Below are 24,143 nucleotides of genomic sequence, written 5' to 3'. Positions count from 1 at the left end.
TGGAAGAATAACCCCCTCCTCCCTCAAATCTATGCCCCTTTTGATACAGCTCAATACCTTGTTTGCCAATGAAGCTGCTGGCTGGCATTGCTTGCTACAGCCACATTTATTATCTACAAGGACTCCAATGTCCTTGACTAGTACAATCCCAAGTGTTTATATGGCTTGCATATTTTATACATCCCAGGTGAATGACTTAACATTTATCAACACTGAGGGGCAGATTTATCAAGGGTCGAATTTCAAAGTGAAAAAAAACTTAAAAATTCGACCATCGAATAGGGTAGTTTGACATTCGAAGTTGAAGGATTTTTAAGATTGTGCAATCGTACTTCGAATCGTACAATTTAATCATACGATTTTGCAAAAAAAACCTTTGACTTCTCAAAACTATAGGTTGAAAGAGGTCCCCATAGGCTAACATAGCAATTCGGCAGGTTTAAGGTGTCGAAGTCGAAGTTTTTTTAAAGAGACAGTACTTCGATTTTCGAAATGTCGAATTTGTGAAGTATTTTCAATTCAAATCAAAATCGAATTTGGCCTATTCAATGGTCGAAGTACCCTAAAATTACTTCGAAATTCAAAAATTCACTTCGACCTTTGATAAATATGCCCCTGAATCTCATCTGCCACCTAGCCGCCCAGGTTGCCATTTTGTCAAGATCCTGCTGCGAGGATGCCACATCCTGGATGGAATTAATTGGGCTGGATAGTTTTATGTCATCTGCCAACACGGATACATTATTTACAATAGCCACCCCTAAATAATTAATGAACAAGTTAAATAAAATTGGACCCAATGCAGAGCCCTGAGGGACCCCACTAAGAACCTTACTCCAAGTAGAGAATGTATCATTAACAACCACCATCTGTACCTGATCCTGTAGGCAATTTCCTATCCATGTGCAAACGACTTCATTAAGCCCAACAGCCCTTAGTTTAGAAAGCAGTCGTTTGTGGGGCACTGTATGAAACGCTTTGGCAAAGTCCAATCACATCTACTGCTCCCCCACTGTCCAGCATCTTACTTACCTCATTGTAAAAAGTAATCGTATTTGTCTGACATGACCTATCCTTCATAAAGCCATGCTGATTACTGCTTACACAAAATTTTGAATGTGATCCCTTAACAAGCCTTCAAATAATTTGCCCACCACGGATGTCAAATTTACAGGCCTATAATTGCCAGGCTGAGATTGTAATCCCCTTTTAGATATATGAATTACATCATCTTTTCTCCAATCCATAGGTATCATACCAGATGACAGAGAGTCTGAGAAAATCAGAAATAGAGACCTGTCTAAAACTGAACTAAGCACTTGTAAAACCGGTGGGTGTATTCCATCTGGCCCTGGTGCCTTAATTTTTAATAAAGCTTTATGAACCATATCCTGAGTCAGCCACTGACTAGATTGAGCAGAATCAGTATTGCAGCTATGAGTTGGGTCTGGGAACTCTGACTCCTCTGTTGTTTACACTAAAGAAAAGAACTGACTGATAATGGTTCTATTATTTGAGGGCAACACTCTAAACCCGCATCTTTTTACTATTAATATACTTGAAAAACTTTTTTGGGTTAGTCCTAGCCTCTGCTGCAATGTCCTCCTCATTTCCAATCTTTGCCTTCTGGATTGCTGTTTTACAACATTTTATTAGTGTTTACATTTAAGTGCCACTTCTGTCCCCACAGTTTTTAAATGCCTTTCTCTTTATTCCTATTAACTTATTTACCACTATATTAAGCCACCTAGGGTGCTTCTGCATTTACTCCTTAAAGGGATACTGTCATGGGAAAAAATGTTTTTCAAATGTTTATTAGTTAATAGTGCTGCTCCAGCAGAATTCTGCACTGAAATCCATGTCTCAAAAGAGCAAACAGATTTTTTTTTTATATTTCATTTAATATAACAATGGGAAGGTAATGAGATAGCAGCTCCCTAACACAATATATCAGATATCTGGTTGATAGGAACAGCACTTAATAGAAAAAGCCAGGTCCCACTGTGTCACATTCAGTTACATTGAGTAGGAGAAACAACAGCCTGCCAGAAAGCAGTTCCATCCTAAAGTGCTGGCTCTTTCTGAAAAGCACATGACCAGCAAAATGACCTGAGATGGCTGCCTACACACCGATATTACAACTTAAAAAAAAAAAAAATACACTTGCTGGTTCAGGAATTAAATTTTATATTGTACAGTGAATTATTTGCAGTGATTAATTTTATAAAAATCGTGACAGAATCCCTTTAAGGGAATATATTGAGAAAGGTAATGATTTAATATTATTTTAAATGCCAACCATTGTTGCTCTGTGTTTTTAGCAGAAAACATAATGTCCCAATGTGTGCTCTGAAAGGCAGCCCTTAAGGTGCTAAAATTAGATTTTCTGAAAATCGTTTTTTGTTGCCCCAATGTTTATTTATTTATTGCACCAGACATTAAATGAGATCACATTATAGTCACTATTGCCCAGGGGTTCGATTACTTGCACATTTGCTATACGTTCTTGATCTTGGTCCAGTGTAGCATTTTTTCCAGTGTGCTCCTAACTGTTATCTATCAATCACCAAAACCTAGATACTTGTAAAAGTTTTGTTAGTGTTAACATACAGCAAAATGTTTCCTATGTGGTTTTGATCTGTTATATTGTCCTATTTTCTTCTTTTGTTTTTTTCTTTCAGATACATGTCATCAAACCAGTTTTGCCAAAATTAAATGTTATAATTGAATCATCAGTGTCGGAAAATAAAGGTAACACATCATTTCTCATTGCCTGGTTTAAATGGGCAAAACAATTCTGTATATTAAATACTTTTATCAATATTTCTCTGTTGTCTCACAGGGACACAGGGAACTCTTGGGGTTAAATTCCACCCTCCAGGAGACAGGACACTTAGATTAAAATTAAGGGGACATGCCCGGATTCTGTCTTATCCCCACACACTGTAGCAATCCCTCAGTTTTTAAGTGTCCTGCTTAGAATGGACACTGTCTTCAAGACAGAAGCATTCAGCATTATGGGTTGTCACCAGGTGCAGGTTTACCTGCATCCTTTAGAGGGAATCCCCCTCTCGAGGGATACCTCACTGGGGTCGTTTCCTAGCCTGCAACCCAATAAGGACAGCAGACGGTCTGACAGTTGAGGAACCTGGGTGAGCATGATCTTTGATTCTGACTGCAGCGCTGTTTATGCAACACTTAGCCTGTCCCTCAGCGCCCTTCCTTCCACACAGGCACCAGAGCCTTACTCGTCGGATGCGTTCCAGGCGACATTTTCTTCGGTGACATTTTCTTTCGGTGTGAACATAGGAGGAGGTGCACGTGCTGCAAAGGACATTTTTTGCTCCGCATAGCCACTTGCCACCTCGCAGCCCCCTCCTGTCTTGCACCAGTGACAGCAGGAGGCCAAGCTCCACTGCCACAACAAACAGAGCCACGGGAGAATACTGGAATACACTGAAATTTTCTAAATCCTACCCATTCCCCAAGGATTTGGTGGAAAAATGTCCCAGTCTTGAGACTATCCAAATCCACAGCTTTGCCAGTCACAGATGCCGCAGCCTTCAAAGACCCATCCGACCCAATCCCTAGTTGCGGACATTTAAGAAGGTGTTCCCAGAGCAGATCTCATGTCATCCGCACAGTCTGTCGCGGAGGCGGCAGCCTAATTGTGCGACACAACTCTAGACACTGCACGCACCTCAGCATTATCCGTGGCAGCCCGCAAGAACATTCTGGCTGAAGAACTGGGCAGCTGACCTCGGTTCCAAGAAATCACTAACCTCGCTTCCCTTAAAGGGACAACGACTTTTTGGTGAAGAACTTGAAAAGACCATTTCCCAGGTCACAGGGGGGAAAAGCACTTTTCTTCCTCAAAACAAAAACAGACCTACGACATCGTCCAGGCGAAGAAAGTTTTTTTTTTTTTTTTTTTTTGTGGCCACAGTGGACAATTCTCCAGATGAAGCAGTCCTCCTGTGATACAAATGTGACATGGCAGGCCATGTATGAATGTGAGTGTGAACAAGTGCATTCAATATGGCTCCTTAGTTGTAAAATGGATGTACTGATATTAGCAGGAGACCAAGGAACAACCGGAGTAGTATTAATAGGAGACCAGGGAACAACTGGAGTTGAGTTATTCAGTCATTAGCAGGAGAACAGGGAATAGTAGTAGTTAAGGTAATAGACTCATAAACATATAAATATGTTTATTAAGGAGGAAGCTCATATCTTATTCACATAGTTATAATCAAAATACACAGTAATTATACACAGCAATTATTTTCATTCACATGGTTATTTCCATTTTCATGGTCATTCTCATGGCCATGTCCTGGGCATGTAGCCATTATTATTATTTTATATGTCTATGTGTAATTATCTATTACTTTGTTATTGTACCAATATAAAAAGGAGCTCAGCTGGGGGGGCTTCGGGACTTCATATACAAGCAGACGTGTTGTGTAGAATAATTGGTCTTGTAAGGACCATTGGCCGATTGATGTGCTCTGGGAGTCGCTGTATTTGATTTGGGCCCGGGGTCCCCCAGCTGATGTTCCTCTCAGAAGTCTGCCAAGGGAAGCTCGGCTAGACGTTGCGTTGTCTTCAATCGGTATTGTATTACTTTACTTACAATATATTATTCTGGTTTAATGATGATCAATGTGTGTGTGTTTTATTTCCACCCCTATATTTGATAAGTCTACTGGGGAAAGTGCTCAGTTAGACATTTAGTTTGTGATAAGTCTGCCAAGGGAACTTGTAGCAAGACACCTCCTCAACGTTCACAGTTTTGCTCAAAACCAGCCTATAAGGGGTGCAAGCCATGGAAAACCAACAAGTCTCCAGCTGACCAGTCCACTTCAGGCTGACTGGACATTCCCTGGACCTATTGGTTGCTGGTCACCGCAACCAATAGGTGGCAAATTGCTACAATTCCAGGAGGTGTGGAACCAATATCCGTCAGACGCTTGGGTCAACAAAGTTATTTCCGAAGGCTATCATCTGGATATCTCCCCACCCCCACACACACAAAATTCCTCAACTCCAGAGTCCAGTCCAATCCCACCAAGGCTTGTGCCTTCCTGGACTGCATTGCAAGCATGGAACAGAATGGAGTGATCATACCCGTTCCCCCGTCAGAGACATTCTCCTGGTTTTACTCTAATCTGTTCTTGGTCTCAAAGAAGGACGGTTCATTCAGACCAGTACTTGATCTGATATACCTCAACAAGCACATACAATCAGTACGGTTCAAGATGGAGACCCTACGATCAGTCATTCGAGGGATGGAGCCGGGACAACGGTCTCTGGACATCAAGAATGCATATCTTCACGTACCGATATGGCTCCCCATCACTGCTTTCTTAGATTTGCTCCCAGGGTCTTCACCAAACTCATGGCAGTAATGACGGTGACACTGTGACTTAAAGGAATCTCGGTTACTCCATACCTAGACGTTGTTCTTCTAACAGGCAGAACAGTAGAAAAAAGCAGAAGGGACCTTCGACAAGCGATCTCTCTGCTTCAGAGCTTTGGCTGGACCATCAACTGGGACAAATTCAGTATGACACCAAACTCATGGCAGTGACACTGTGACTTCAAGGAATCTCAGTTACTCCATACCTAGACGTTCTTTTAACAGGCAGAACAGTAGAAAAGAGCAGAAGGGACCTTCAACAAGCGATCTCTCTGCTTCAGAGCTTCGGCTGGACCATCAACTGGGACAAATTCAGTATGACACCCAGCCACCAGATGATATTCCTGGGTCTCCAGTTTAACACATTCTCCTGCAACCAACGACCCACAGTCCATCTGGCAATGAGGGTGCTGGGACTGATGGTCTCATCCATCGAAACAGTGCCCTTTGCTCAAATACACCTACGACCTCTGCAGGTCAACATCCTGTCAGGATGGAAAGGAGGTCCTCTGTCCCAACGAATTTCCCTACTACAAGGAACAAAAGAATCGCTGCTCTGGTGGCTAAGACAACAAAATCTATCCACGGGCCAATCCTGGGTAATGCCGGGCCGGACCGTGATAACAGATGCAAGTCTTTAAGGTTGGGGCACAACGTGTTACAATCTGTCTGTACAAGGTCCATGGTCTCCCAAGGAAACCAAATTACCAATAAACATTCTAGAACTTCGGACAGTCAGATTAGCCCTAAGCCACTGGTCACCCCATCTCCAAGACAAGTCAGTGAGTGCAAAGCGACAACTCCACTACAGTTGCGTAAATAAACAGACAAGGAGGAACCTGCAGCAAAGCATCTCTAGCAGGAAGTAGAGCAAATTCTAGCCTGGGCAGAACTTGGCTCTGTAAGACTATCCGCCATCCACATCCCGGGAGTGTCCAACACGCAAGCAGATTTTCTCAGTCGGAAACCAGCTGGACCACGGGAGAATAAATACTTCATCCCGAGTCGCGGAGCTGGTGAAAAGGTTGGGTCACCCCCAAATCGACCTCATGGCGTCCAGAACCAATTGCAAAGTACCAAACTTCTTTGCTCGTTATAGGGACCCGACGGCGATGGGAGTGGCTGCCATGACACAAAACTGGCGGTTCATCCTGGCCTACGTACAACCTCCCCATTTTACCTCGGTTTCTGAAGAAAATCAAGCATTTGCACAAAAGTGGTCGTGGTAGCTCCGTATTGGCCCAGGTCAATGTGGTTTTCAGACCTTCAGGAAAGGTCCATAGCACAACCAATTGGTCTCCCATCCAGGAGCAACCTTCTACAGCAGGGTCCCATAGTTCATCACAACCCTTTGCTTTGACGGGATGGCTGTTGAGGCAGCCATTTGGAGACAAACAGGCCTAGCAGAGGAGGTAATTACCACAATGCTAAAGTCACGCAAAGCCTCATCATCTAGAGCTTGTCACAGGGTGTGCAGCTATTGGAGCTGGTGCAAGGAGACAGACTTACCTTTCCTCGAGTGTAACATTTCCAGAATTCTATCCTTCCTGCAGAAAGGCCTTCAGCTAGATCTTAAGTTGAGTTCCTCGAAGGTTGAAGTTTCGTCTCTCTCTGTTCTATTCCAGACTCGGCTAGCGATGGACAATTCGGTCCGCAGGGAGTAGTGCACATCACCCCACCATTTCGGCCATCGATACCAGGATAGGACCTCAATCTGGTTTTGAAGACTTTCCTTGATCCCCCCCTTTGAACCACTGGGGGCCTTTTCTGAGAAATGGCTGACCTGGAAGGTGGCGTTCCTAAAAAGCAATTTCATCTGCCAGAAGGGTCTCAGAACTCTGTGCCTTATCATGTGATTCTTCATTACTAGTCTTCCACAAGGATAAGGCAGTACTGCGTACAGTGCCTTCCTTCCTTCCAAAGGTCTTGTCTTCATTCCATATGAGCCAAGAGATTGTAGTACCATCTCTCTGTCCAGAACCCAGGAATGATGACTTCACAGTCTGGATGTGGTCAGAGCACGTCGCTAGTATCTTGAACGCTCCAAACCATTTCGACACTCTCAAGCCCTATTCGTAATCCCATCTGGTTCTCCTCGGGGCATGGCAGCTTCCAAGACTTCCATTGTACGATGGCTCAGAGAGATCATCCGCCAGGCTTACCTATCTAAGGGAAGATCTCAACCAGCACATGTTCGAGCTCATTCCACGAGATTCTTGGGAGCTTCCTGGGCATGGCACAACTTGGCTGCTTTGGACCAGATCTGCAAATTCTACAGCCTAGACATGTTTTCTTCAGTGGAAGCCTCATTCGTACTGCAGTCTTTTGTGCAGTAACGTGTCACAATTCTACACCATAACTTTAACAAGATTTCGCTCCCACTCTGCTGTTCTGGGGCTGCTTTAAGTCCCCAAGAGTTCCCTGTGTCCCCCTGAGACGACGAGAAAACAGGATTTTTTGATACTCCCTGTTAATTCTGTTTCTCTGTAGTAGATAGGGGGACACAGGGCTTCCGGTCCCTGAGCGAAATGTTGACCCTGTTGGTCCTACAGAAATGTTTTCCTGGTTTACCAGTTCTGCAAGTTGAGTTAACTGTATTACTTTTCAGTCAAACTGAGGGATTGCTACAGTGTGTGTGGATAAGACAGAATCTGGGCATGCCACCTTAATTTTAATCTAAGTGTCCTGCTTCCTGGAGGGTGGAGCTTAACCCCAAGAGTTCCCTGTGTCCCCCTATCGACTATAGAGAAACAGATTTAACAGTGAGTATCAAAAAATCTTTTTTTTTTTTTTTTTTACATTGCAAAGGGGTGTTTTGTGAGTAGTTTTAAAGGGGTTGTTCACCTTTAAATAAACTGTTCGTATGATGTAGAGTGCTATTCTGAGACAATTTACATTTGGCTTTCATTTTTTATTTGTGGTTTTTGAGTTATGTAGCTTTTTATTCAGCAGCTCTGCAGTTTGCAATTTCAGCAATCTGGATGCTAGGGTCCAAATTAATATAGCAACCACACATTTGTTTAAATAAGAGACTGCAATATGTATAGGAGAGGGCCTGAATAGAAAGATGAGTAATAAAAAGTATCAGGGAAAGAAGTTCACTTACATACACAAACTAACTTGATAGTTTGCCTGTCCAAGGAAACATCTAAGCCCCTCATAATTCCAAGCAAGGGCATTCCAAAATATCCCTGCCCTCTTGGTGAAGGACCATTGATGTTGCTTCAGGTGAAAATTCTGTTCCTCTTTTCTAAAGTGGGTGGGGTGACCTCTTGTTTTTTGGTTATTTTGTTTGGGGAGAATGCTCTTCTGCTATCTTAAGTATAGTGTTGTCTAATGCAATTGTAAAGAGTTAGCATGTCTGCACACAAGCACTTGTTCTCCAGTGAAAGCAAACTCAAGTTTCATAGTTTTTACTTGTTCGTCTCAACACTCTTTGAAGTTTATTAATATGCTTCAAAAAGAGGCCAAAACTGAATTCTTAAGATGAGGTTGTCCTAGAGATTAATAGAGAGGAAAAAAAATGACTTTCTTTCGTTGATACAGTGGCCTAAATATAGAGGAAGCAGACCCCACGTTCGAGGGGGGCCCAGACCGCAGGGTCTGTTTCCTCTATAGATGTAAGAAATCCAGGGGTACCTGGCAAGCCATTGTTACACCACTGGGTTGATGCCCTTTTTAATACAAGAAAGTAGTTTATTATCTTAAGAAGACACTAAGGGGCAGATTTAGAAAGGGTCGAAATGAAAATTTTAATTTTCAAATTGATTTTTGGTCAAAACTCTCAAATTCGAATTGTGAATTATCCAAACTTGATTCGAGTTTTAATTTGCATTTCGAGATTTGCACCTAAAACCTGCCGAATTACTGTATAAGTGAAATGGAAACGGAAGTTACTCACCTCCAAGATGGCCACGGCGTCCAAGATGGCGACTCCTTGCTTCCCCATGTGGATCCCTTCGGTCACAGCGTGATGACGTCGGCATCTTCTCACCCGCCGATTGGTCGCCGGCGACGGAATGGTCGCCAGCGTCGGAACGTGCGTTGGCGTCCTGACGCCAGCGTCTTGACGTCATTGCGCCCAAACTTTGGCGCCAATTCTGCCTATTTAAGCCCTCTGGACACTACAGATCTTGCCCAAGTATAGGTTTATCTTCGTGAATTCCTGGGTGTGATATTATTGACTGATTTCCTGTGTACCTATCTTGCCTGTTATTCGGATTGACCCTTTGCTGCCTGGATTGAACCTTTTGCCTGAACCTCGACTATTCTCTTGCCTTATCCTTCTGTTACCACGAACTCGGCTACTACCTGCCTCCTCCTTGGTCCGCACTCCTACTGTGCCTTCGGGCCCTTACATTATACTTGGGCCATGGACCCATCTGAGGAGGCCTCGGCTCAACCAGACTTTGGAAGAGCTTTTCGTGGGATAGTCTCACGCATGGAGGCCTATGAAGCTCGGCAGACTCACTTTGGCCAAGCCCTTGAGGCCATTTTGGAGAAATTGTCTGCCCTCACACCTACGGTTCAGGTTCCTGCCTCCGCTTCGGCCACTATTCCAGTGGTGCTGGTTCATGTCTCTGAACCTCGTATTCCGGCACCTCCGCTCTTCAGTGGTGATTCTGAGGCTTGTAGAGGGTTCATTAATCAATGTGAGATCCAGTTCACACTGTTACCCCATCAATATGTCTCGGAACGTGCCAAGGTGGGATACATCATTACCCGCCTGACTGGTAAAGCCTTGGAATGGGCATCTCCGCTGTGGGAGAAAGAGGATCCCCTGATTGATGACTCAAAGGCCTTTATCCATGATCTGCGCACCGTATTTGATGCTCCCGGCCGGGCAGCGTCTGCCTCTTCCCACCTGTTCCAGATTCGTCAGGGAACACGTTCTGTGCCCGAATATGCTATCGAATTCCGCACACTGGTTGCCGAGACCAACTGGAACAATGACAGTTATCATGCTGCCTTCTACAATGGGTTGTCTATGCGCCTCAAGGACGATTTGGTCTCACGAGAGTTGCCTACACGCTGGGAGGATCTTGTGGACCTGGCAGTCAAGGTGGATACTCGTCAAAGAGAACACCAAGCTGTTAAAGAACGAGTGAGAAAGTTTCAACCTCCCCTGGCTCCTCACTTCCAGAGACCGATTCTTCCCAGCACTGCCTCATCTTCTTCCTCGGCTCCAGTTCCTTCTCCCACTACCACTGAAGAGCCTATGCAGATTGGTCGTGCTCGTCTTTCCGAACAGGAAAAGTCGCGGAGAAGGGCTGCGGGACTCTGCTTATATTGTGGGGGCAAATCCCACTTTGCCCATGAGTGTCCTGTGAAGTCGGGAAACGCCAATGCCTAGGTAAGTTTGGGGAAACTTACCTGGGCGGAATTGATCATCTTCCCCAATCCTCTGCTCATCGCTTTCTTCTTCCAGTACAGTTCCAGTTTGCTTCCAAGACCATTTCTACTCAAGCCTTCCTTGACTCCGGCGCAGCTGGAAACTTCTTGGACAAAGCCTTTGCAGAATGTCATTCTATTCCTCTTCAAAATCTGGCTGTTCCACTCCGAGTCCTAGCCATTGATGACCGGCCTCTTTCTTCTGCCTTCATCTTCAAGTCTTCTCAGGAGTTATCTTTCAAAGTGGGCACCTTGCATACTGAAAGACTCTCGTTTCTGCTAATTGATTGCCCATCGACTCCTGTAGTCCTAGGACTTCCTTGGTTGCGCATCCATAATCCTGTCATTGACTGGTCTGCAACTCAAATTTCTCGCTGGAGCTTCTTTTGTCAACGGAACTGTCTTCCGGCCCAGTCCCTTGTCAAGGTATCTTCTGTTGTTCCAAATCCCGCAATCCCTCCTGCCTATCAAGATTTCTCTGATGTTTTCAACAAGAAGTCTGCTGAAACTCTTCCTCCTCATCGGTCTTATGATTGCCCTATTGAGCTTCTTCCTGGTACTATGCCTCCTCGAGGACGTACTTATCCGCTCTCTCCATCTGAAACTGCAGCGATGAAAGAGTACATCCAGGAAAATCGACTAATAGGCTTCATTCGTCCATCTTCTTCTCCTGCTGGGGCAGGGTTCTTCTTTGTTGAAAAGAAAGATGGCAGTTTACGACCGTGCATCGATTATCGCGGATTGAACAAAATAACTGTGAAAAACCGCTACCCTCTACCCCTCATTTCTGAGTTATTTGATCAGCTAAAGGGTGCCAGCATTTTTACCAAGTTAGATCTTCGTGGGGCCTATAATCTCATGCGGATTAGAGAGGGAGATGAATGGAAAACCGCATTTAATACTCGGGATGGGCATTACGAGTATCTCGTGATGCCCTTTGGACTTTGTAACGCTCCTGCGGTTTTTCAAGAGCTTGTTAACGATGTCTTTCGGGACTTACTTGGCCTAAGTGTGGTCGTGTACTTAGACGACGTTTTAATTTTTTCTTCAAACCTCACCGAACATTGGATCCAGGTGCGGGAAGTCTTATCTCGTCTGAGGAAAAATAATCTTTTCGCCAAGCTGGAAAAATGCTCCTTCGAAGTCTCCTCTATTCCTTTTTTGGGGTACATTATTTCCCAACAAGGCTTCAAGATGGATCCAGCTAAAGTTTCGGCGATCCAGGATTGGCCCCTCCCCACCAGCACTAAAGCTATCCAGAGGTTTATTGGTTTTGCCAATTATTACAGACAGTTCATCAAGGGCTTCTCGTCCAAGATTTCTCCTATCCTGTTCCTCATCCGAAAAGGTGGAAGACCTCAATGTTGGACTCCTCAAGCTTTAGAAGCTTTCAAGATTCTCAAAGATTCTTTTTCTTCGGCTCCAATCTTCACATCTTCGTGAATTCCTGGGTGTGATATTATTGACTGATTTCCTGTGTACCTATCTTGCCTGTTATTCGGATTGACCCTTTGCTGCCTGGATTGAACCTTTTGCCTGAACCTCGGCTATTCTCTTGCCTTATCCTTCTGTTACCACGAACTCGGCTACTACCTGCCTCCTCCTTGGTCCGCACTCCTACTGTGCCTTCGGGCCCTTACAATAAGTCAATGGGAGAGGTCCAGGGATCAATTTGATGATGTTTGTAGCCATCCTGACATTCGAGTTTTTAAAATCGAATTTAGTTTTTATAATTTGAATCAAATTTGATTAGAGTTTCCGGGTAGTTTAAATTAGAGTTGAACAAATTTGATTTTATTAATAAATTTCAAATAGTTGAATTTTGAATTTATGGGAGTTTAGGGGAGTTTAAAAAACTCATGAAATCGAAATTTGACCCATGATAAATGTGCCTCCCCCTGGTATGTCTGCTATCCACAATAACACTCTAAATCGTCTACATTAAAGGAAAACTGTTCCCCCCCCCCCAAACAATGTAGGTCTCTATAAAAATATATTGCATAAAACCGCTCATATGTAAAATCCCTGCTTCATGTAAATAAACCATTTTCATAATAATATACTTTTCTAGTAGTATATGCCGTTGGGTAAACATAAATATAATAAAAAAAAATAAGGGCCGTCCCCTGGGATCTCCCAACAGAAATGCTTTTAGTGTATAACTAGCATTTGTGTTATTTTAGCCCAGTCTTATGTGCACTCCTTATATTTATATAAATTGCTTGAATTTAGTATATATAAATCAGCAAAACAGAAACCGTACTTAAAGGGGGGGACTTAACATTGCGGGGGGGTTTAGTTCTCCTTTAAAATCCCAACCTTTAAGTCACTTATGAATAAAGAAAAGGACCAAGACAGACCCCTGAGTTACTTCACTAACAAATACCCTTTATTATATCATTATGCTCAAGGCCAATATTCCTTTTATTCCTTTAATCGGTAGTTCTGCCTAGTATTTGTTCACTTGCTAATAGAAGGCAGTTGCAATAGCCTTTCAATGCTAATTTGGATAACAAATAATGCTGGTACAAATACACAGTATATGTGATATTATGGGGCAGATTTATTAAGGGTTCGAAGTGAAATTTTTAATTTTCAAATAGTTTTTTGGTCAAAACTCTCAAATTTGAATTGTGAATTATCCAAACTTGATTCAAGTTTTAATTCAAATTTCTAGATTTATCATACTCTGGCATATTCTGTACTTCGACTATTTGCCACCTAAAACCTGCTGAATTACTGTATAAGTTAAAGGGAGAGGTCCAGGGATCAATTTGGTGAGGTTTGCAGCCTTCCTGACTCAAGTTTTTGTTTTTTTCTCAGAAAATTTGAGTTTTTTGGTCGAATTCAATCCATCCGAGCTGAGAAAATTATGGGAGTTTTAAAAAACTTGCATGAATTTGAAATTCCACTCTTGATAAATGTGCCTCTAAAAGTCTTGTCATTTCTTGTGCATTAATCATTGTAATATATTATTCCATTATGCTTTAAGTAGCTACTTCACTTCTGTTCTTTGAAGCGTTACATTTTTTTCTTTCTTTGGTAGATTCCTGGCTGTTTCACCCCTCTTGGCATCTATGCATTTATAAACGTATGTTTGAGAGTGAGAACAAAACATTGGCAAAGGAAGGAGTTCTCCATTTTTTAGATATGTATACTGCTAAATCATTACCTGAATCACCATCATGTTCTGAGGTATAGTAAGGATATTGTTTTTTTCTGCTAATGCAAAAACTTGTTTTGTGCCTTTAATATCTAGTTCATTGTTGTTTACTGAGCATTGCATTTTCTTGCAATAACATTTTAAAGTGGTTGTTCACCATTGAAATGTTGCTTAGCATGAGCTATTCTATAACCTGCTAAAACATAACTTAAAGAAACAGTAACACCAAAAACTGTTTTAAAGTAATGAAAATATAATGTACTATTGCCCTGCACTGGTAAAACATCTGTTTGCTTCAGAAACACTACTATTAGTTCATATAAATAAGCTGCTGTGTAGCAATGGCGGAAATGGAAAAAAAAGCCTATTTGGCACAGGTTAAATAGCGGATAACACCATTATGATCTACAGAGCTGCCTTCTGCTGTGTAACCTTAGCCTTTTCTCCTTTGAATGGCTGCCCCCATTGCATTTTTTGACACGCCGTTGAAACTAATAGCAGGTCGAGGTCTACCAGGAACAGAATGGGGATCGACTGGTAGACCGCAATACCATAGACAGTCACTATTTATTGTACTGGGCCTCTGTTTACTTGAAATTCCAGGGCCTATATTAAATCACAGTCTGGACATGGTCCTTTAACAGACCCCCCCCAACAAAAATCTTACATGTGTGAACACTGTAATATAAACAAACCCTTGTGCTTTTTAAATGCAAATGAGCTGAGGGCATGTTAATGGTTAAACAATGGTTAGTACTGCTTAGATATAATCCGTACAAAGCTCCTAGACACAATAACAGGAATCCGCAATTAGGATCCAAACAACGAGGAAGGAGTGGGGGTTGTGTGTGCTATACTATACCATGTGCTATGTAGGGAAGTGTCAGACCATTCAAATTAATTTAGAAGACCTTCAATTCTTTGAGCAGTGATTCACCTAAGATCACTAAGGGCTCATACAGACAAGCAGATTCTAGCTATCTGTAGAACAGCATTCTGTCGCAGTGGCTGCACAAATCCTATCTGATCCCCATTGTAAGCAGCAGTCCTGACCTGCTTTATGGCGGCTGAGATTCTAGCTATCTGTATAACAGCATTCTGTCCCAGTGGCTGCACAGATCCTATCTGATCCCCAATATAAGCAGCAGTCCTGCCCTGCTTTATGGCAGCTGAAATTCTAGCTATCTGTATAACAGAACATTCTGTCCCAGAGGCTGCACAGATCCTATCTGATCCCCATTGTAAGCAGCTGTCCTGTCCTGCTTTATGACAGCTGAGATTCTAGCTATCTGTATAACCAAGCATTCTGTCCCCATGGCTGCACAGATCCTATCTGATCCCCATAGTAGCAGCAGCCCTGCCCTGTCTTATGGCTGAGATTTGCTTTCAAGTTTCTGTAAATCTAAGTGGTGCCAGTGCCTCTTGCTAACAGCCCCAACCCCCTACGTGTGAGAAATGTTCACTTGAGCAAGCCCTTGTGCTTTCAAATGCAAAATAGCTAAAATGTTCAGGAATACACATTTAGGGTAAGGCCAGACTGGGTGTTTTGGGGAGATTTGGTCTCCTGGCGACTAATCACCTCGTCTTTGCAGTGACCAATCTCCCTAAACGCCGAAGGGCAACTTCGGAAAACAAAGTGTTAGTTAGTGGTGTGATTAGAGCCAGCGTTTTTTCATTTTAGCCGGCGCAGAGTGAGGGAAGGCGTTTGGGGAGATTGGTCACTGCATAGATGAGGCGATTAGTCGCCAGACGACCAAATCTCCCCAAAACGCCCAGTGTGGTCTTACCCTTATGGTGATTAAGGTACAGACAACAAAGGGTAGGGGTGTGCTGTTGTATTCCATGTGCTAAGTAAAGCTGGCCATAGATGCAAAGATCCGATCGTACAAATCCTTGATTCGTACAATTTTCGGATCGTGTGTGGAGTGTACCTACATTTGTCGTGCCATGGAGATCGGTCGTTCAGTCGATCGCACAGGTATCCTCAGTGTGTATTTTTTACCTTTCTTCTATACACATATAGTATATATTTTATACACGAAAGGTAAAAAATACAATCTGAGGATACCTTATCAAATTGTACTCTGTACTGTAAATTTTAACCCTTTTGGCTTTATTTTTTCTTCTAGATAACTTTATTTGTAATTACTGTATTATTTTTTCATTGTTTCATATATACACACATTTTCTCTTTATTTGTTATTTTTGTTCATTGTTTGCTTTTTTTGAGGTGTATCTTTTTGTAACTTTGTGCATGTATGTAACATTTAATGTTTTAACCACTAGGTGGAACTTCACTAATTGTATGGAGTGGTAACATGTGTTCGTAGTTTTGTGATTAATAAGGGAAAAAGATAAATATATAGGTATTTTTTTACAAAAAAGGTGGCAACCTTAACTATACTAAAGCTTTCTTTTTGTATCTGGTCTGGACTGGGAGTCAAAATAGCCACTGGCATTTAAAGTACACAGAGGCCCAAACAGTACCCAACCAGCCCACTAAAGAGTGACGTTCTATAGCTTCTTACAGAAGCCCCTCTGCCATTTGCCAGAACCCACAGATTGCCAGTCCGGGCCTGCTGGGTGACATCCCTCATTAGCCTACATTTTTCAGTGTAGTGGGGGCCTGCAAATATGTCAGTGGTAGGGGAATAATATGTAGGCTCCCCTTCCCCCTGAAATCGAACATGCATGGCCCGGGGGCACGCGCAAAATAATGCCCCACCCCTGTATGACGCACCCCCGCTCACACAATCGCAGGACCGTCGGGGGAACGGTGTTCACTTGGATGCAGCTGCGCGGCATGCCGGCCTGGGCCTTTGTGGCCTAGCCACAAATCCGGGCCTGGATGGGTGAAATATTTAGGTCAGGGGCTGCATCCGTTCTGGCTAGGGTTGCCACCTTTGTCAAAAAATTTTTTTACCGGCCAGCGGGGGGCAGAAACTAAAGGGGTGGAGCCGAGATGCAAAATGGGGCGGAGCTGTGACACAAAGGGGCGGGGCCACATCGGGCGAGGGCAAGATGAGGAAAAAATGACACCAAAAGGGGTGGCGCTGCGACACGCAAAAGGGCCCAGAGCCACATTTCGGTGGGCAAGATGAGGAAGAAAAAGGTAAGTTTCCACCCGAGGGCAAGGCCTTTTCCCAAGGATATTACAAATTACCGGCAGCTACATTGCCGGTTAATTTGTAATACCAGCCACGGCCCTGGCAGGTGTTTTACCGGCTAGGCCGGTAAAATACCGCCCGGCTGGCAACCCTAGTTCTGGCCTGCAGTGTTTTGGATGCCACTGAACTTTGCACATCTATTGATGGAACCTGCTGTTGGGAGTGTAGGGTTTCCACCTGGCCGGTGTTTTACTGGCCTGGCCGGTATTTTACTGGCCTGGCCAGTAAAAATGATAGTTGATCCAAATGTTATTAATAGGGAAAAAAGATAAATATATAGGAAGGCCGGTATTTTTTTCCAGAAAAGGTGGCAACCCTAACTGAGTGTCAGTCAGGCCTGGACTGGCAGTCTGTGGATTCTGGCATGCTAGAGGGGCTGCTTTAAGATGCCACAGACTTTAGTTGGCCTGTGGACCCCCCCCTCTGCCCTCCCTTTTCTGATTGCACCAAAAATTAAACAATAAAGATTGTGCATGGGTGCAGGGAGGGTCAGGCAGTAGGTGCCCTAGAGGGGGTGTGCAGGCCCCAGGGGTAACAGCCGCGGTGGGCCTTAAATACTGGTCTCACATACGCCAGTCCAACCCTGTTTGGCACTTGAGATCAGGGGTGCTTCGCCAATGAGGCGAGTTGAGGCTATCGCCTCAGGCGGCAGCGCCCCACTATGTACCAGGGGCAGCAAAAATGCTGCTCCTGGTACTTTAAGAGCGAATTTCCGGGGCAGGAGGGGCAGCAACTGCTGCTGCCTCAGGCAGGATTGCCCCTGCTTGAGATGCCAGGGCTACGAAACCTATTTCCGGTATGGTGTAGAAGCAGCATGTTTAATTGACAGTAAATCCTTTTAGTGTGACATGTAGTGACTGTCTCCCGTAGCCTTATGGATAAGGTGCCTGTTTATGGAAAAGAGGGTCATGAGTTCAGAACCTGTAATTTTTACTTGCTGACACTTTTTTTTTTTTTAACCTTCCCTTTAAATCATAGTAAGGTACAGACACGGGGTCAGAGGGAAAATCGGGTGAGGGGGAAGAGAGACACTGGGGCTAAAGCAAAATTGGGAGGAGAGAGAGAGAGACACAGGCCAGAGGAAAATCAGGGTGGGGGAAGAGAGAGAGAGGCCTTTTATGACTGGGCTAAACGGCATGAAGTTGCTTAAGCTACCCTGATATTGTACATAGAGGGTGCCACTATGTCATATCAGTCCTTTCAAAATAATAGGATTCAGCTAAGGTTCTCATTAATTAAACATTTTTTACTTTTTAACATAAATTAAAGGGGGAGGGGATAAAAACATATTTTGGGGATTGAACACTAAACCCACTGGTGAAAGGCAGGGACTTAATCCGCTAGGCCACCACATGTACAGTAGACTAGTATGGATTACATTAGCTAGCGCTTTGTGACCTCTAGTGGCCACAGCTGCTTTTCTACATTTATAGCGCACCAGATGTACAATCCATTCTGGCTCCATCTGTAACTACCTGTTTTGGTTTCATCAGAATGTGTACTTTTACAAAAATTTATGTTTTGTAGACCCTTGGTGTTCATATTTAGGGTGGTTTCCCACTATATGTAAGAAATTGTGCAAAATAAATGTGGCAAATTGCAATATTTTTAGACGATTTTCAGAAATGTCACCATACTGCAGGATGGTAGTTTGGAGTAGAAAGACATAATTATACATTTTGGATTGGTCAGAATGTGTACTTTTCAAAAAAACCATTTTCAGGGGTCACATTACTTTTTGTAGCTTTTACCACACCTAAAAGTGTCAGTGTGTTTATAAATCAGGGTAAATGTAAGCATCCACAACATAGATTTTGGGGTCTTTACATGCCATTTACTTTGATAAACCTATGTACATTGGTTATCAAATTGTTCAGCGGACCTGTGGCATTCATATTTGGGGGTGTTTTATCTTGGTACCTAATGATGTGTCGGAGATAAGATGCTGCTAAGTGGAAGCTTTGAGGGGATTTTCGGAAATGTCACCAGAATCACAAAATTTAGGAAAGTTTTGCGGCTTGGTACTTTGGAGTAAACTGACATGTACCTATTTTGGATAAAGGGGAATGTGTACTTTTCAAAAATACAGGGATTTCTATGGTTGAGTATATTTTTTTTTTATAGTTTTAACCCTCATAAAATGCTGTAACGTGTTGATTTTGCAGTAACTGAAATGACAGATCATATGGGGGTGTCTTTGTCTTGGGGCCCCCACATGCCACATATTTAGGTAATCCAAAACACATTAGGAATCAAGCTTTTCATTGAACCCATGGCATTTATATGTAGGGTGTTTTATCTTGCTACCTAATGAAACAAGGGAAATAAGATGCTGCATATTGGAAGCTTTGAGGTAATTTCGGAAAAGCTTCCAAATTTAGGAAAGCTTTGCAGCTTGGTACTTTGGAGTAAACAGGCATGAGTACCCATTTTGGATTCAGGGGAATGCGTACTTTCCAAAAATATATGGTTATCTGGGGTGTGCGTGTTGTTTTTGTACCTTTGCCCATCAAAAAATGCAGCCACGTAAATGTATTGATATCAGGCATCAAACTACTCCGTTATCCCCAGACCTTCATATTTAGGATATTTTATCTGGTTACTTGTATATAAATAAAATATATAATGTATAATACAATATAAATATATCTCTCTCTCTCTCTCTCTCTCTCTCTCTCTCTCTCTCTCTCTCTCTCTCTCTCTCTCTCTCTCTATATATCTATATATCTATATATCTATATATCTATATATCTATATATCTATATATCCAAAGGAATGGTGCACTCCGTAGACAAAATTAATACCTGTGTGCCAGCATGGGAAATAAGCAGTGAAAAAGGATTACGGCACTCACAGGGTTTTAGTGGAAAAACAAAAAATGTTTTATTATTAAGCCTCAACGTTTCGATCTCCCACAGGGATCTTCGTCAGGAGTGTTTTTACTCCTGACGAAGATCCCTGTGGGGATTGAAACGTTGAGGCTTAATAATAAAACATTTTTTGTTTTTTCACTAAAACCCTGTGAGTGCCGCAATCCTTTTTCACTATATATATATATCTATCTCTATATCTCTATCTATATCTATCTATATCTATCTATATCTATCTATATCTATCTATATCTATCTATCTCTATCTATATCTATCTATCTCTCTCTCTCTCTCTCTCTCTCTCTCTCTCTCTCTCTCTCTCTCTCTCTCTCTCTCTCTCTCTCTCTCTCTCTCTCTCTCTCTCTCGATCTCTCTCTCTCTCTCTCTCTCGATCTCTCGATCTCTCGATCTCTCGATCTCTCGATCTCTCTCTCTCTCTCTCGATTCTCTCTCTCTCGATCTCTCTCGATCTCTCTCTCTCTCTCTCTCTCTCTCTCGATCTCTCTCTCGATCTCTCGTCTCTCGATCTCTCTCTCGATCTCTCTCTCGATCTCTCTCTCGATCTCTCTCTCGATCTCTCTCTCGATCTCTCTCTCGATCTCTCTCTCGATCTCTCTCTCGATCTCTCTCTCGATCTCTCTCTCGATCTCTCTCTCGATCTCTCTCTCGATCTCTCTCTCGATCTCTCTCTCGATCTCTCTCTCGATCTCTCTCTCTCTCTCGATCTCTCGATCTCTCTCTCTCTCTCTCTCTCTCGATCTCTCTCGATCTCTCTCGATCTCTCTCGATCTCTCTCGATCTCTCTCGATCTCTCTCGATCTCTCTCTCGATCTCTCTCTCTCGATCTCTCTCTCTCGATCTCTCTCTCTCGATCTCTCTCTCTCGATCTCTCTCTCTCGATCTCTCTCTCGATCTCTCTCTCGATCTCTCTCTCGATCTCTCTCTCTCGATCTCTCTCTCTCGATCTCTCGATCTCTCTCTCTCGATCTCTCGATCTCTCGATCTCTCTCTCTCGATCTCTCGATCTCTCGATCTCGATCTCTCGATCTCTCTCTCGATCTCTCTCTCTCGATCTCTCGATCTCTCTCTCTCGATCTCTCTCTCTCGATCTCTCTCTCTCGATCTCTCTCTCGATCTCTCTCTCGATCTCTCGATCTCGTGTGTGTGTATATATAGTCGCATTCAGGAGACACGGAACTTTCTAAATTTGCTGTGTTCTGATATGTGTTTGAATTATGGAAATGTGATTTTTAATTTTTAAGACACTTAGGGGCAGCTTTATGAAAGGTCGAATTTCTAATTCATGTGCGTTTTTAAAAACTCCCTAAATTCCCATAAATTCAAAACTTATGAACAAATATCTAATTTTTTTAAACTCTTATGAATGGAATCGGCCTGAAAACTCGACTCGAATTTGAATTGAATTTGATTCAAATTTTAAAAACTCGATTCGAGTTTTTTCTCTGAAAACAACTCGAATGTCGGGAAGGCTGCAAACAACTCAAAATTGATCCCTGTACCTCTCCTGTTGATTTAAACAGCAATTTGGCAAGTTTTAGATGGCGAATAGTCGAATTAAAGTTCTTAAAGGGAGGGACAGAGTATGATAAATCCCGAAAATCGAATTAGAATTACTCCCTAGTCAAATTTGACAGTTTTGACTATAAAAGAATTCTAATTTTCAATTCGACCCTTGCTAAATCTGCCCCTTTGAAGCCTATATCTTTTTTATAGCAGTGGAAAATCAAAATTCTATCATATTTTGAAAAAAAATTATATATTGTTTTCCTGTGTAAAACTAAAAGACACTACACACACCCCCCCCTCCACCCTAGGAAAGGTTCCTAAAATGAAAGAGCACAAATGTTAAAAAAAAAAAACGGTCTGGTAATAAAAGTACCAAATCGGCTGGCAGTGAAATGGGTTAAAGTAGTCTAAGTTATTAGATTCTATTGAATCCATTTCCCGGAGATACCTCAGAAAGGACCCTTAGGTGACTTTATTTAACAAAGGAATCTCTACATTACTTGATATATGGGGGAATGTAATAAAAGTTGCAAAGAGCAAAACAATTTGCACAAATAAGAATAAAAACTCCCATTTCGCAATGTAATACTCTTCCTTAAACTGTTATTACATTGTGAATTTTAATTGCACATTACGAACTTTAATTGCGCATTGCCCATTTTTAAGAAGAACTTGAAGGTCTTTTGGAGCAAACATAACAACTTTTTCAGTAAGAAGTTTTATTACATTCACTGCGCAATGGCGCTAACTATAAAATTCACAAACCTTCTTCCCCTGTCGGAAGTGGTCGCTGAACTGTTTCCGGGCTTGCAACAGCTATATTAAAATCTCACAAAGGCAAATTTGTCCGCACAGAGGCATAACTTTTTGCATTGCGAATATTTTTTCTGTTACCTACTTTTATTACATTCCCCCCCTTTGTATTTACCTGTATACACTACTGAGCTCAGACTAGAGGAATATTCCCTTTACCAGAGGATACCCCACAACAAACGTTTTGTTTCACTGTATAAAAACAAGTTCGGTTTTTAGTAATGATGCCAAGGTAGTTTTATTGTTCATTTTTTTTTTAATAAATATTTTTGTGTTTTTGGATTTTGTTGAAATAGGCAAATGAATTGCTAAGAATGTAGCTACTATTGCCTGAACGATCCTCAAATATTGTCCTTCTCTGCTAGTTGAATAATTTTTTAACAGAGTTTTGACAGCTGTTTTGTACTTCATTGGTAATTTTTATCATTCAGTTACCACAATATATTTATCCATAGCAAAATAGTTTTTACCATGCTACAAAAAAACTCCGCAAAAATGCAGATGTGCATGCATAATTGTTGCTGTCATAATTATTGGCACTGAAATTGCTAAAACTGTACTTGATAATATTTTCTTGTATTACTAGTTTATAATTGGACCCCTCATGGATGCTATGTCAGAAAGCTCTATGTACAGCAGGTATGTATGGTCACAAAAGACCTGCTGGAAATCAATTTAAAATGAATTTACTTGATTTAATTTGCTTTTCTTTGCAGTCATACATCATCCTGATAAACCCTAGAATACTTTACTCCTTCATGTGTATGGTCAAACTAGCCATAGATACATAATAATTTGTGTTGTTGTACCACTTGGCTAATAATAGACTGTTAATTTTTGCAACTTATGAAAATTTATTTTAGAAGCTATTTAAATGAAACAAAACTTTTTGCTTTAAGTTTGCTTTAAGTTTGGTTAAGCTTTTTAAAGCTTTATATAAATATGGAATCAAATTTTTTTTTATTTATAAATAATTCTTTACAGAACCAAGAAACAGGCCAGCTTTTTAATTGGTCTTTAATTTTTTTTACATTTTACAATTATTGTGCACTGCCATTTTCAGCTTTTAAAAATGGTCACTGACCCTGGCAGCCAAAATAATAATAAATATATAATATATAATAACTGCTTTGTGAGGCTGCAGTATTGGTATTGTTTTTACTACTCATGTGTCTACTTAAGCCCTCTACTATGTGTATTCCATTCTCTCATTCAAACTACTTTTGCTTGTGTGAGTTCAACCGTGGTAACCAGATAGCTACCAAATTTCTAAACTGAACAAAAATTAAATAAACAATAAAAAAGACCAATTGCATTATGTATGTATGTACAACGTTATTTGTAAAGTGCTGTTAGGGAGCCACAGCGCCGTACAATGTATTAAATGCAATATATAATAGTACAATATATAAAGTACACACAGGGAGGACAAATCACATAATGGATACAATAAATATGCACAATACACAGCTTATATAAGGATATTGATATTTTAAGTGCTATTTGGTAAGAGACACAGTTCTTAGAGTATCACCGTTACTAAGTTCATTTTAAGATATATTGTTTTGGTAGGTAGCACCATCCATTGGTAGAGATTTGAAACGAAAAAGGTGGTGTGCAAGGTCAATGAGAGTAATTGATATCATCGAAAGAGGAAGAAAAAGTATGACCCATATGATTGCACCTTCCCACATCCATTAACTGAGTCCCAAAATGAAAAAAATGAAAAAAATAAAGCGTAACTTTTATTAATCACATTCTAAAATTAATATGGAGAAAAATAAACTAA

General features: G+C 41.8%; 1 protein-coding gene across 2 annotated transcripts in view; it reads left to right on the top strand.

Moving 5' to 3' along the window:
* The window catches only part of tarbp1.L (TAR (HIV-1) RNA binding protein 1 L homeolog), a 100,504-nt gene that overhangs the window by 6,736 nt on the left and 69,625 nt on the right, over nucleotides 1-24,143 (top strand). For both annotated transcript variants that reach the window (XM_041562802.1, XM_041562801.1), the window contains exons 3-5: nucleotides 2,682-2,751; nucleotides 13,860-14,008; nucleotides 22,941-22,993. In XM_041562802.1, the coding sequence (XP_041418736.1) occupies nucleotides 2,682-2,751; nucleotides 13,860-14,008; nucleotides 22,941-22,993 (272 nt within the window). The remainder of the gene's footprint in view (nucleotides 1-2,681; nucleotides 2,752-13,859; nucleotides 14,009-22,940; nucleotides 22,994-24,143) is intronic.

This window comes from Xenopus laevis, chromosome 5L, assembly GCF_017654675.1.
Source record: "Xenopus laevis strain J_2021 chromosome 5L, Xenopus_laevis_v10.1, whole genome shotgun sequence".
NCBI classification, from domain to species: Eukaryota; Metazoa; Chordata; class Amphibia; order Anura; family Pipidae; genus Xenopus; species Xenopus laevis.
This window is presented reverse-complemented; position numbering and strand designations above follow the sequence as displayed.